This window comes from Manihot esculenta, chromosome 5 (assembly GCF_001659605.2).
Source record: "Manihot esculenta cultivar AM560-2 chromosome 5, M.esculenta_v8, whole genome shotgun sequence".
In the NCBI taxonomy this organism is placed as follows: domain Eukaryota; kingdom Viridiplantae; phylum Streptophyta; class Magnoliopsida; order Malpighiales; family Euphorbiaceae; genus Manihot; species Manihot esculenta.
This window is the reverse complement of record NC_035165.2, coordinates 27095236-27109869: the sequence shown is the minus strand read 5'-3', so window position 1 is coordinate 27109869 and position 14634 is coordinate 27095236. Positions and strand designations below refer to the sequence as shown.

Here is a 14634-nt window from a genome sequence, read left to right as displayed (position 1 = left end):
TTTAATTTTAATCTATATTTGAGACTTAAAAAAAAAATCTAACCCATTTCTATTAAACTTGTTCTTTTAAATTTATTTTTTAGGAAATTAAATAGTGCATGAAATCTTTAAATAGTTTAACATATAATTTTAAATTTAAAATAGTTATCACTTTGTAATGATTAAATGGTAAAAAAATAAATTAAATCGTAATTGAATAGATTATTTTATAAATATTTTTAAAAGATAAAAAATAAAATAATTGAAATTGAAATCTTAAAAATTAAAAATAAATTTTCTTAATTGCAAATGAATAAAGAGGGTAATAATTACTTTCAAATTTTGAGTTTATAAAAAATTTATTACTTCGTCCTATATCAAAATTACTTAATTAAAATATTTATATATTTTATAAAATTAAATTGTCTAATATATTTATTAAAAAATTATTAATTAATTCAGATATTAATATATATTTAAAATTATATTAACTAAATAATTTATATTATATATAAAAATGGAAAGAGGAAACAATGAGATTTTTAAAAAAATTTCTATTAATATTTAATAATTATAATATTTTTATTATTTAAAAAACTTTAATTTAGTTCTATTAATATTCTATTTAATTTTAAATTAATTAAAAGATATCTTTTCACATTTGAATTATATTTAATTAAGTGGGTTTTTTATTTAAATTTAAACTTTATTCGAGATAAGATTTTTATTATTTTTATTTTAAATCTAAATTATAAATTATAAATTATTTTAATTAAATAAATTTATTATTTTAACTTCAAATTTTAAATTTTATAATAGATATCATTTTTATTATAATTTTTAATTCAATTATAGTTATAGCTTTGAAAATATTACGATTAGAGTTATAGGTAAATTATTAATAGTTAATTTTTTATTATAATTAAAATTATTAAAAAATTTAAAATCGTCTAAAAATGAAAAGTTTAATTTTTGTAAACAATTTGATGTAAACTTAACTCTTTCTTTAAAAAAAGCTAGATTTTAATATTAAATTAAGTAATATTTATAATACCAAAAATTAAAATTTTTTAATATATTAAATTTATAACTATTATTAAATTGTAAATTTAATAGAATATAATTATTATTTATTTGAATGTGATTGAGTTTTCATAAAATATTAATTAATAAAATTTAATTAAAATATAAATTTATAATATTATGAATTATATATTATAAATATCTGAATAAGACTAAAATTATATATATTTAAAAAAAATAAATTATGATAATGAAATAAAAGTGACAAGAGAGTTCAATAAATTACATGTAATTTATATATGTATATATTAATGTATATCTTTATTTTTTAATAATGAATGAATTTATTATTTAAATTAATTTAAAGTATATAAAAAATTGACTTTTGAGAAAAAATTAAAATTTTGAGATAAATGAAATAATACCTTTAAATATTAAATAATTATGAAAAAATAATATAAAATAATAATTTTATTAATATTAAATTATTCAATAGTTAGTGGTTCTTTTAATTATTAATAATTAATAATTATATTAAAATTATAATTAAATATTAATTAATTATGAAAAAGAATATAAAAATAATAGTTTTGATTATATGAAATTATAAGATAATGTTTTGATTTTTTAATTATAATAATTATATCTAAATTTTAAAGTAAAAATAATTTTTATTATCAAAATTAATTTAAAATTGATAAATAATTATATAAATTTTAAAATATGCATTAATAGTAAAAAAAAATAAATTTTGATAATGACAAACCAATTTTTAATTAAAAATATTATAATAAAATAATTGTAATAATATTAAATTATTAGATAATAAGTCTAAATTTATAAAATTAAAATTATAAAATAATAATTAAATTGATTATAATAATTTTAAAAATCAACTATCAACTCTATATTAAAAAAATTTAACAATTTTAATATAATTTAAAATTTTTTTATCTAATTGTAAAAGATTAATAATTTTAATTATATAAAATTATAATGAGTACATATAATAAGTATTAATAACGTTGTAAGTATTAACAACACGTTAACTGATATTAATATAATATAAATATTCAAGATTAATTAATAAATTTTTTTATAAAAAGGAATTTTATAAAATATAAAAAAATGAATTAATAAATTTTTAAAAGTTAAAGCGCTTAATTGTAATTTTTTATATTAATTTAATATTAAAATAAAAATACCATAATACCCTTAATAATTTTAAAAATTTTGGAGGCCATGCCCCTTGGGACCAACGTACCTCCGCCAGTGGCCCCACACAAGAACCAACCCAAGTAAAAGAATACCCTAACACTTAAATCTAGAAAATCTTTCTGTAGAGAATGCTCAAAGCCAGCAATAGCCAAGGACGGACTTAGAGAAAACTGTTAGAAACCGTCATTATCTTGAAATTTTACTTTTTAAATATAAATAATTGAATATAAATTTATTTTTAATAAATTACAGTGTTTAATTCTCTAAAATTTTAATAAAAATTTAAAAAATTAATTTTAATAAGCAAATATATATTTTGACACTCCTAAATATAAATGTTACATTTATTACAAACTCTACTGAAAACATTTGCAACGAATCTAGTATCAATAAATAAATAAATAATTAAAGTTGACATTCTAACTAGTTAACATTAATGCCATGATTTTATACTTTCAAATTAAGAGTGTATATAAATTAAACTATTTATTAACTATTCTTCGATAAAAATTTAATTGAGTTGGATTCGATTTTTAAATAATTTAAATTTAAATTTAAATTTAATTTTTAAATTCGTTTCGTAAATAGAATAAATTTAAATTTTATAATATTTAACTCATTAAAACTCATAAACTTATTTCATTTTCGAATTTATAAGCAGACTCACAAGCAGAGACTCGTAAATAGTATAATTAAGTAAGCTAAAGTATTATTATAAAAGAAATAAATTTAAACTCTACGTGTACTTTTATAAGTCAAACTTAAATTTTATAAAGTTTAATTCTATATAATTTAGTTACATCCTTAAATTTGCATATATTTAAATTATTAAAATTTAAAAATTTATATTTATAAGTTTACAAACTAATTTATAAATATAACTATTTAACTAAAATTTATTATATAGGTAAATAAATTAAACTACTCATTCATTATTCGATACTAAACTCGATAAAAATTTAATTCTTCTAAACAAATTTACTAAATGAGTCAAACTTGAACTTTTTAATACTAACTTTAATTTGAAATGAATAAAATTTAAATTTAATTTGAATTCAAAAAAATTTTAACCAATCAAATTTAACTCTTCAAAAAAGTTAATTTGACTATATGTTCATTTACATCTCTTCATGAGATCTAACAATGGAGGCACCCCGTTGAGAATAATGAAAATTTGTAGGCCTTAATAGTTTATATTTGCTTCAATAAAAAAAAAAAATGAAACCCAAGTACCCAAACTCAATCACATGTTACAATTTTTAACCATTAATTATAATTTGATCTGTTGGGTATAAATTTAAATTAATTAATAAAATTGAAAATTTTTGAATACCAAATAATAAAAAAAGAAAAATACCATATTTGTACATAACTCATCATTGAGATGTAAACTGTGTATAATATTCAATTAATAATCAATTTAATTTTGTGTACAAAGAAGAAATTAAGTTCAACATAGTCCATTATTGGTATAAATATAAAATATTAAAATAATACTCTTATTATCTTAAATCAATAATCTTAAACAGGTGTGGGTGAATCACCACTTGGTCCAGGTGCAGGTGTTTCTTCTGTTGTTGCTGTTGCTGAGCTGCCTGGCTTAGATTTCTCTGAAATTACTCCAATATGCCTGAAATAAAATAAATAAATAAATAAATTTAATGTGGAAAAAGAAAAAAAAAAAATCAGTGGCCATGTAGACACGTACTCTAATTTGTTCACAACCCATTGACCCCATGACGAAGAGGGGGTTTTGGAATCCTCCGCTGGGGCGGTGCTTCCGGAAGTCTTGGTTTCCTCCGTTGATGTGGTGTTTTCGGGGGTCTTGGATTCTTCCGTCGAGGGGGTCTCTCCGGAGTCCTTGGATTCCTCTGTAGAGGGGGTGGTTTCGGCGATCTTGGATTGCTCCTCCACCTGGGGTTCGTTTTCGGTAGTAGAATCGGCGGTTTTCTTGACTGTATCCTGGGCTTCCTCCTTAGCCTCATCTAATTGTTCATAGATAGTAGGGGACTCATCACCATGCACTGAATTGGCTGATACAAAAAGAACCAAAGCAAGAACCAACACATAAGCTACAACCTTTGTCATCTTTCCTTGTTGAGTTTTGATGTTTGGAAGATGAGAAAATCAAAATATATTTATTATTTTATCTTAGAGACCAGATGAATCTGTTTCATCAAAACCTGTTAAATCTGATGATTTATAGCAATTGGGGTTTGGGGTTCACCACGTAAATTCTGACATTGAAAGCTACTTCCTTGTTTGGCGGATCTAAAATTGCAAATTTTAGAGGATTCATTGCAAATATAGAGTTTGAATTTTTGGGTTGCTAGCTTGCAGCCACAAGAAAGAGAGAAATTTGTGGACTTTGCTAGTGGTATGTGGTTTTCAGTTATCATAGGACAATTGGCAATTCAAAATGATTCCTTGCTCTGCCAGATTGAATTTGATGTCTAAATTGTTGGATCACGATAGACTAGGCCTCTATGATTTTTTGAAAATAATTTATTGAATATTTGAACAAAACTTATTAGATATTTAAAATTATAAAAAGCTATATTGAATAACATTAAAAAAATTTTAATTATTAAAATTTTTAAATATTTTTCTAAACAAACGGAATTGAGTAAAAAGAATTTCACTTGAGTTTGTTGGTTTTGGGCTTGCAAGCGAATGCCTGGATGAATCTTGTTTAGCCCCGTGGTTGGTTAAAATATTGGCAAACATTTTGTACTAAAAGAATGAAGTGTACAGATTTCCCGCCCTTTTGGTCTGATTCACTTTATAAGAGGCCGTTTTGTTTCTGTGCTCTAAGCAACTCGTTTCATTTCTGTCTCCCTCAGGTGCAACAATGCTCGGCGATTGATCACCTTTGGGGCCTGGCTTTCTGAAGGTCAGTGCTTCCAAATCTCATAACTATGCTCACAAATATTTTTTTTTTCCTGGAAATTTCTTTCTAGTTCACGAATTAAACGCACCAGGTGAATCAATCGATATATTTTAATTTTTACTTATTTTGCAGATCTGGATGAATCCATTCTGCGATTACGTTAGTGTTCTCTTTCCCCTTTTTCAGCTATCTGTTTGTTTGCATTTTGTTTTTCTTAATTGAAGTCTAGTCGTGGATTGTTCAATTTGTGCTTTAATCAGAGTTTCATCTTTTTTCTGATATGATTGATCTGTATCGTTTCTGTTGCTTGAAAATGGCAGAAAATTGCAATTTAATTTATACATATCACACAATATTTTATACGATTAGAAATTGAACGCAATTATAGTAGATTACACAAGCTTAAGAAGAGCAGAATCACACACATGCACTCTTCGTTCTTTTTTTGCTTATTTTTTCCCCTGATCTATTAATTACACAGAAGCCCAAGTCAGAAACGTCACAGCCAAAGCCAGGAAGACTAGATTCACTTCTTTTTTAATACTTGTGCATATGCTTTTTCTTTCTTTATGATGTCTCAGTGCTTCACTAGATCCTTAGATTTTTCATTAGCCTGTATGAGACAAAAACAACATTATTCAGTACAAATTCACAGGGTGCGGTGTGTACAGAGTAAAATTTTTGTGAATTTTATGCACAATTTTAATTTTCTAGGTTTTTCTCCCTTGAAATTGGGGGGGGGGGGGGGGGGGAGGGGGGAGGGGAAGAAGAGAAGAGAATCTAATAAGGAATTGAATAAAGCAAGTCAAATTGATCAATTTTATAAATATGAAACCATATCTAGTATATTGAATCTGGTTCGTTAAGATGCTGATGCCGCCTAAAGTTTCAGCTAGATCCAAGAACCTTTGTCGTGAGCAGGTCTAGGGGATTAATGGACGGTTGCAGGGAATATGAAAGTTGATTAAAAAAGTCATGTTGCTTCACATGATTATACTTCCCAATACCAGATGCACCGGCAAATTTATAATAATTTAATAGTCAGCTCCATATTACAGGACCATGCGCATGTGAGCAAAACAAGTAGGATTAGATTTCATGTGGGTCTTTTCCGTAGTAAGTTGGATAGAGTATTATGGATAGATTGTATATAAGATTTGAATCTTTAGAAAAGTACCTCGAGGAGGAACAGTGTCGGTGTCTGGTCTAGCATTTAGACGTGTAGCTACCAGGAAAAGGAAAAAAGGGAAGAATTTGGGTAACAGAGGGAAAGTGGACATGTATCACTAACGTTATTGCAACATGTAATACAGTATGCTGCTTCAGTTGTTTAAACTTACTAAATGCTCTTTTAGAGTAAAAGCAGCTTATCCTGTTAACTTCCAAGTTCTTCTATTTTGAGCAATTGGACATTTCACATGACTCAGAAATTAATTCAGATTCCCTGTCTTATGCGCTTAATATGCTAATGTTTTTGCATGGTTTTAGTCTTTTAGACATGATTTTTAGTATGTTTCCCATCCAATAGTCCTGTTTAACAAGTTTCTGTGCATGTGCCTTGGACTATGATAACTAGCTTGCCTAGAGCATATGGAGTGGCTGGGTGACATTCAAATAGTAACCGGTAAGTAATGCCCTGGCAGTTTTTACAATATATGTCCTATGGGAAGAGAACCATATCTATCTAATAATGTTGTGCTGATCTATGAGGGAAGGAAAGACATAATATGCAAGAAGAAATGGAAGTTCATGAGTGCATCTAAAATTGTGCTGTTGAGTAAATATTTACCAGTACATATTCTACCTCTGCTCTTCACCAATTCCTCTACCATTGCTCCCAGTGGGCTTGTAGGTGGGAAGTGGGGCTTGGCCAGATTCTATATACATTAGGTCCTCCACAAGAAGATCATAGTGTCTCTTTACTTCTTCAGGAGATTTGCCGCCTACGGCCTTCGCCACATTTTGCCAGCGGTCTGGGGTGTCTTTGTCATATACGGCCAAGGCCTTTTCAAATAGCTTGTTTTGCTTGGGTGTCCAGGACGAGCTAGAACCATGTGAAGAAGATGAGAAGTAGCTTGATGTCATTTCCCTGGACGTGAAATAAGAATACTATGCTAGTAATGTAAATGGGCTGACTAGTAAAGTTAAATTAATGATGGGGGAATGTGAAACCGAAGGCAGAAGAAAAATGCTAAAGAGAAAGTTTATGAGAAAGAGAGGGAAGAGCTGCCTCAGTCAAGGGAGAAGACTGAAGTCAAGGGAGGGTATGGGTAAGAGATTGCCATGCTTGGTCCTTATAAACAGGAGAGAGAGTGGTGGGGTTATGCAAGTTGGCGAATATTTTTTTCGAGATGGTATAACAAGATGTGATTCGCTTCCTTGAGCATGGGTAAGAAGGACGAGAAATGAAAAGAGAATCCATGTAAAAGGACTGGCTCTTTATAAAGTCCTTTTCTTGTCTTCTATAATGTCATCAGCAACAGCAAATGGAATTCTTCGGGAATTTTACCTAGTGGGGATTAGATCCCAAATTCTGAGTCTACTCATCAGCACATAGATGCGCCTACAACATGAACCGCCATTCCAGCTTTTTAGACCTGCATAAGACACAGTAAGATATTCTGCCATCTTTGTAGTGGAACTGGGATTTCCTTGCCCTTGCTTATTTAGGCAACTTGCCATGATATACCCTTTTTAAGTAGTATATGTTTATTGCAACTCTTTTATGCGTGAATGAGATCTTGGATTTGTTCCTTACAATTGGCAACTAAAATAATAGAAGAGGAGAATGAGTATCATTTATTTTCAAATCGCACTAAGCAGCAGTAGTAACACAACAACCTCCTTCGTCCTGGCTCTTCTTTTCTTTTTCTTAAGTACAAAACTAACTTATTGGAGTGTCTACTAGATTCTACCTGGATTACCCTTGTAGTTTTCGTTTCTCATATTGCATGCCACACGTAGCTAAAACATCAATATTTATCTCTAGACCTAGAGTAAGTAACAGCATCCATTTCATAGGACATAGATCTGATTAGGGTTTTATAATATTGCCTACATGTCATGACTATTTGCCTATGATATGTATCATATTATTAGCATGGCATTTAAAGGGAAATGAATGAAGTCAATTATTGGCATCTGCAATAATGAAATGCTATCATGTACAGCTCTCTAGATGAATACTGTTGATTCTGTTGCCCCTTTATTGTCTCATTCAGTCTTCCAAATCGATTTAACTTGATTAATCCGATCCCTCAGCATTCTGGTAATTCCGCCTCACGAGACGAGGCGGCGCCATATTCTTTTTGGACTGTTTAGTAGCTATCAGGATCAGAAGTAAGCATTTTTGGTTTGGATTATTTTCTTTCAGTTTAATCATTCAAAACTTATCTGTGAATTGGATACGTCACTAATTGCTATTGGAACTTGGAAACGCTGTGAGTCATCACCTTATGCTCTTGCCTTCCGAACAAAGTTCCAAATCTGAGAAGTATGGTGATGCCAGTTTATTTTTCACCAGATATTGCACTTTGAGGGGGATAATTTGTCAGGTTTTTGAGTTTTGAGGAACACTAGACATTAGTTAAAGCCTTGAATTACCATTTGAACCCCCTACAAAGGCCATAACTTTTCTCTTTTATTTATTTATTTCTTTTGTGTTAGGAGAGTTTATGCTTGCCTTCCTTCTAGTCGTTTCAATTTCTAGATCAGTATTTTCTTTCTCGTTTTTGTTAAAATAATTATAAAACAAGAAATTTACATAGTTAGAAATCATTTTAGAATCAAAGGTAGTAAAGAATTAGCCCCAAGTCGATTATGTTTTTTTCTTTTTCATTATGTAACGTTATTATGTTTTAGGATTCCTTGCAATTAACAAAACAATCTTCCCTTAAAATTTAGGATTGATGCTGAGCTTTTACATAAAGAAGGACAACTGCAGATTTATATTTTTCCAGTGGTGAAATTTCTTTTCCATGCATCAGAAAACATGAGTTATCCCTCGTTTAGGTAGGGGTCGGATTACACTTGTAAATTTGTAATGCACTTTTTAGTGCATTACAAATTTTTAAAAAAATTACTTTTAAATGCAATTTTAAAATCATAAATTTAATTAAATTGTATTTAAAAATAATTTTTTTTTTTAAAGTTCATATATTTATTAGATTATAATTAAAGTTAATGGAGCATATGGGAAACTCGGGGTCTGATTCGAGCTGGGGCTTACTGGAGGATTGGGAATGGTCAGTTAGTTTCAGTCTGGGGCAACCCTGGTTGAGAGAGCTGCCTGAGTCCCTGGTTTCCACAACCCCTCCTTTGAACTATGCTAGAGTTGTTGTTTCAGATCTCATAATTAACCACAGATGGAACGAGAGTTTAATTGCACAGATGTTCAACGAAAGAGATAGAAGTTGTATTTTAAACATCTCTCTTAGTCTTTCATCGTGTTCTGATACATGGTGCTGGAAATTCGAGTCCAAAGGTTACTATTCGGTTAAGAGTGCATATAGGTTCCTGGTTGATGGCTTTCAACATAGGGAAGGGAGCGAGATATGAAAAAGGTTCTGGAAAGCTAAAGTTCCCCCAAAAGTGCTCAATTTCTGCTGGCGGGCTCTAGTTAATGTTGTCCCTTGCCTCTCGTCACTTCAGTCCAAGAGAGTCCCAGTTGATCCTTCATGCCCGTTGTGTCATGTAGCCCCTGAGAATGTCTTGCATATTCTGATTCAATACCCTTTTACCCGCAGCTGCTGGTTAAGCTCGCCGTTGGGTTGGCCTGCGCCTTCTGCATCTTCTTTAAATGAGTGGTTTTCTTTAGCCTTCACTTCTGCTTCTGTGGAAAATGTCTCCCTTATGCTAATGATCTTATGGGTTTTGTGGCAAAATAGGAACAATGTTGTATGGAAGGGCTAGGGTCAGACTGCGAGTGGTGTGTTCTTCATGGCTCTGAATTTTTTGCAGCAATGGAAAGCAGCCCGGGTCGTGTCCTCAGTAAGCACCATTGTCAACCCGGCTCGCCCGATCTGGTCTCCTCCGCCGCACGGTTGGATCAAGGCGAACATTGACGCCTCTTTAAGCTTGCAACGAGGTTCAGTAGGTTTCGGTTGTGTAATCCGGAAGGATGATGAGAGTTTTGTGGCTGCTAGAGCAGACTCTTTTTATAGCCAGATGGATGCAAAGTGTGCTGAAGCTATAGCATTACGGAAAGCATTGAGCTGGATTAAAGAGTGTGGATGGGATCGAGTTCTTTTCGAATTGGATGCTCAGGTACTTGTGATGTCAGTTAATTGTGTTTTGTTAGATGATTTATCGTTTTTTGTCCTTCTGGTTCAAGATTGTAAACTGTTTCTATCTAGTTATGAGGAAGCAAAGTGTGTTTTTGTTCATAAATCTGCGAATAATGTCGCTCATGTTCTAGCAACATCGGCTCATTCTGAGTCAGGTCAAGGAGTTTGGATTGATATCCCTCATTCTCATATTGTTTTTTTGTTCTCTTTGAATTAATAAAGTTTTCTTGTTATTTCAAAAAAAAAAAAAGTATAATCGTGGAAATATACATTTAGTTAAGCTGTTTTCTTCTGCTTTGATTTTGGTCCTTTGAGTGTAGTGAAATGTTAAATATTCCATGAAGCGACCTCATAGGAGAGTGCAAGGACATTCTATGGTGTAATGACGACAAGTAGCTATGTGAACTAGTGGCACTTCTCTTATTAATTGAGTTCAGTTCATATGGGTTCAACCTAGTGGAACTATTAGGCTTCAATTGCTGAAGTTGGAAGCTATTATTGCATGGATGGATAGGATAGCTAGCCTCAATAAGACAAGTTAATAACTCGATCTATTGGAAGTAATGCTTATCTTCATCTTATCGTCTTAAACAATGAATTAAGTATTGGGTTATTGGGAAAAACTTGTAAATGTAGCTGCTGTCTTATTCCTCTTAAGCATCACTACATGTTTCTTGTTAATCGTTTTAATGTATTTTCATTATAACGTATAGTTTTAAAGGTTCAAGCTACACCGAGGCGTAAGGAGATCATGGAGTCTAGATCCAAGTCATAGGCGCGGCTCTTGCATGAGGTGAGCTCAAAGAGAAAATTTAATAAAAAAATTAAAAGTAAAATAGTAATAGATATAACTTTATCTGAACAAACGTATCAAAGTTACCGATTTACAAAACATTAGTAAGTATAAAATAATTATAGACTTATTATTAATATCATTTTCAGATTTTGAGAAAATAAAGTACACGCAAATTTGAATAGTAAAAAACAAACCCCAAATTTATGATATTAACAAATTAATAAATATAACTAGCACTATTAATATTTAAAAAAAAATGAGAAGAATAATTTTAGATCACTTATAAATAAATGATCTAAATAACATGTTAATATTAATTTTCTTTAGAAATAGATGATATATAATTAAGAAACTTAGCATCCATTTATTTAAAAAATAAAATTGTATTTGAAAAGTATTTTTTATATAAAATATTTTTTATGAAAAATAGAAAACATTTTAAATAATTTATTTTTCATTCTTAGTTTTAATTTAAAAGAATAAAAAAATAATAAATTTATATAGTAGTATTAATAAAATTATCAAAAAGTTAGAAAATTACTTTTTTCATTTTATAATTTTTATCCACTTTATTTTTTTTACATATATTAAGAAAAATAATATTTTTATATTAACTTTTTAATTATATTCATATTAAAAATATTAAATTTTATTAAATATTAAGAGATATTCTAAAAGATTTTTTAGAAATAAAATAAAATTAAATAGAGTTATAATAGTTAATTTATATGTTATTATCGTATAAAATAGGAAAAAGGATAATAATTTTAAAATAATAATAAAATAGATAAAATTTATAGAATGGAAAGAGTATTATAAAGTTTTTTTTCTTTAAAGAGATTTTTTAAAAGTTTCAAATACCAAAAAAATAAAAATATTTTTTAAAAAATATTTCCCAAAACAAATGAAATCTTAACAAATTATTTTTTTCCAAGTAATATCAAAGAAACTGAACTAAAACATAAAAATAACATTGTTATTGGTACTTATGAAAGGACAAAATCAGAGAAATTAGAAACATAGTAGTTCAAGATCAGTTAGAATGACAAGATAACGGGGATTAAAAGGACCATAAATGATGAAAATGAAAATTTAAGATGCTTGTTATTATGGGTGTTGGATTGATGAGATTTTGGGACTCTATCGTCATAATGCTTATTTTTGAAAACTTTCTAGTGCATTTTATAAAATGCACAATTATATAATTTTAATATTTTAAAATATTTAAACATTAAATTTGATTTCTTTTAAAATAAATTAATATGTTTAAATTTTATTATATTGGTAAGATCGGAGAATGATAAAAGAAAAATTCAATTTGTACTTTACATTCTGAGATCAAACGTAGTCACAGTCAAATTTATAGAATGATAAGAAATACCGTCATACTTAAACTTTAATTTTCAGACGAGCTATGTTATAGATTGCATTATGAGACGAGCTGTGTTATAAATTGCGCTATGAGCATAAACATACTTAGACAAATAGAGTCTAATTTTAAATTCGAGAACCAAACAGATAATTCTCATATGTCAAGATATATTCGATTTTGATTTTAGCTATTTGTATTTAGGTTAAATTAGGATTCTTAATATTATAAAAGAGGCATTCTTATGTATTGGGTAGATCATTTCATCTTTCGCTTTCCATTCTTAGTTATGAACATGTGTTTTATTCTTTTCGGTTAAAGAATAATTAAAATTTTAATTTAATTTTTTATGAAATTTATGTAATTTTATTGTTTTTTTAATTATTTTTTGTATTTATATTATTTCGGTATTTATTGCTTACCATTATTCTGTTAGTTGTAATATTAAAGTGCCATTGCTTAATTGATAGAATAATATATTGCTATTTAGATTAATTAAATCGGTAATTGTACGCAATTTAATTTACTACTTATTTCAGTTTAACTAAATAATTACCAATTTAATTAACCTGAATAATAATCTATCAATTAAGCAATGGCGCCTTAACACAACAACCAATAAAATAATAGTAAGCACTAAATATTGAAATAATATAAATATTAAAAATAATTGAGAAAATAATAGAATCACATAAATTTCACGCCCAATTAAATTAAAACTTTAATTATTCTTTAATTGAAAAGAAAAAAAATTTAACCACATTCATACTAAGAATGGAAGACGAAAGATGAGATGATCTGTCAGATACATCAGAATATCCTTTTATAGTGTTAAGAGTTCTAATTTAACCTAAATACAAATAGCTAAAATTAAAATTGAGTACATTTTATCAGTTTGGTTCTCGAATTTAAAACTAGTCTCTGTTCGTCAAGTATATTTATGCTTATAACATAGTCCATAACATAGTTTATCTGGAAATTAGAGTTCAAATATGACTCTATTCCTTATTATTTTATAAATTTGATTATGACTATTTTTTATTTCATAGTGTAGAGTCCAAATTGAATTTTTCTCTTATTATTCTTTAATTCTATCAAGATAATAAAATTTAAACGGATCAATTTATTTTAAATGAAATTTAAACTTAATATTAAAATATTTTAGAATATTAAAATTAGATATTATCGGCATTAACATCAGATTTAGGCATATCGATAAATTTTTTAATTGATCGGTGTTTTTTATTTTTGCTGAAGTGGTGCTTGCCAAAGGTGAAAATAGAGTGGGCGCATTTTTCTAGAGCCTTGCGCAAGGCACTCAAGGCAAGTCTAAGGTGAATATCAGCTTACATTTTTCCTATAGAGGTGTTATAGCTGAAGTGCTTCATTGGTGGGTGGAATAGGTTATGCGGGATTTTGTTATTAGAGAATTCCAGAGACTGGCTATGGTATACAAAATAATTGGAAAGATTATCTGATGCTTGGCCAGAAATCTCTTTTGGTGATTTTATCAGGTAATGCTCCAGGGAATCTCCACAAAAACAAACCTCATCTGTTTGATGTCTAGAATCCTTATCATTCCAAATCCACCTCTAGAAAAGTTGTCAACAGTTCAAATTCCTTCATTATTTTTATTTTTTCTCCCCTTCTGGTGGAGCCATGGAGCTCCATTTTCTTTGTCTTTTTCTCTGTGGTCCTTTCCCATGATTGAATCGGTTTCTTTTACCTTTTTTAATCGGTGTACAAGATGAACCGGTCCTACAACCCCCCCTTTATTGAGTATGAAAACAGCAGTTGCAGGGCAGGATCCTGTGATTTTTGTGAATCGGAAGGAGTCCACGCCCTGCAATTGCTAGTTTATGGTCCACTGTCCAGCAAAAGCAGAAGAGTAGAGGACCACATCTAGAGGAATCTTCGAGTAAAGGAAAATAAAATTTTGGCAATATTATCTTCTTTACCATTGAATCTTCTTCAAGAAAAAGCAAGAAGAAAAGAGGGGAATATATGTTTTGGTGGTGGAATGTTCCAAAAGATTAAAAAGGAGTGGGACGCTTTGGAATTCTTATGGCAACCA

At 28.9% G+C, this 14634-nt stretch overlaps 2 protein-coding genes and 1 long non-coding RNA gene across 4 annotated transcripts; 1 reads left to right on the top strand and 2 right to left on the bottom strand.

The window, feature by feature from the left end:
• Positions 1-3629: 3629 nt before the first annotated feature.
• Positions 3630-4701, bottom strand: LOC110614389 (protein P54). Its single transcript, XM_021755908.2, has 2 exons — positions 3929-4701; positions 3630-3850 (listed from the first exon to the last, which is right to left on the bottom strand). The coding sequence occupies exons 1-2, from the start codon at positions 4306-4308 to the stop codon at positions 3742-3744; spliced, it is 489 nt and encodes a 162-aa protein (XP_021611600.1). The 5' UTR covers positions 4309-4701; the 3' UTR covers positions 3630-3741.
• A 264-nt stretch (positions 4702-4965) lies between these two features.
• LOC110615012 lies at positions 4966-10629 on the top strand. The gene is made up of 5 exons (XR_002487881.2): positions 4966-5113; positions 5243-5269; positions 6687-6734; positions 6952-7721; positions 9997-10629. It is a non-coding gene; the product is annotated as an uncharacterized LOC110615012 (long non-coding RNA).
• On the bottom strand, positions 5427-7195 carry LOC122723644 (protein RADIALIS-like 5). Of its 2 annotated transcripts, none has more exons than XM_043956483.1 (2): positions 6900-7195; positions 5427-5723 (listed from the first exon to the last, which is right to left on the bottom strand). In XM_043956483.1, the coding sequence occupies exon 1, from the start codon at positions 7193-7195 to the stop codon at positions 6911-6913; it is 285 nt and encodes a 94-aa protein (XP_043812418.1). In that variant the 3' UTR covers positions 5427-5723; positions 6900-6910. The 2 variants fall into 2 exon arrangements, with proteins under 2 accessions (XP_043812418.1, XP_043812417.1); XM_043956482.1 differs by having other exon boundaries at positions 6915-7195.
• Positions 10630-14634: the final 4005 nt, after the last annotated feature.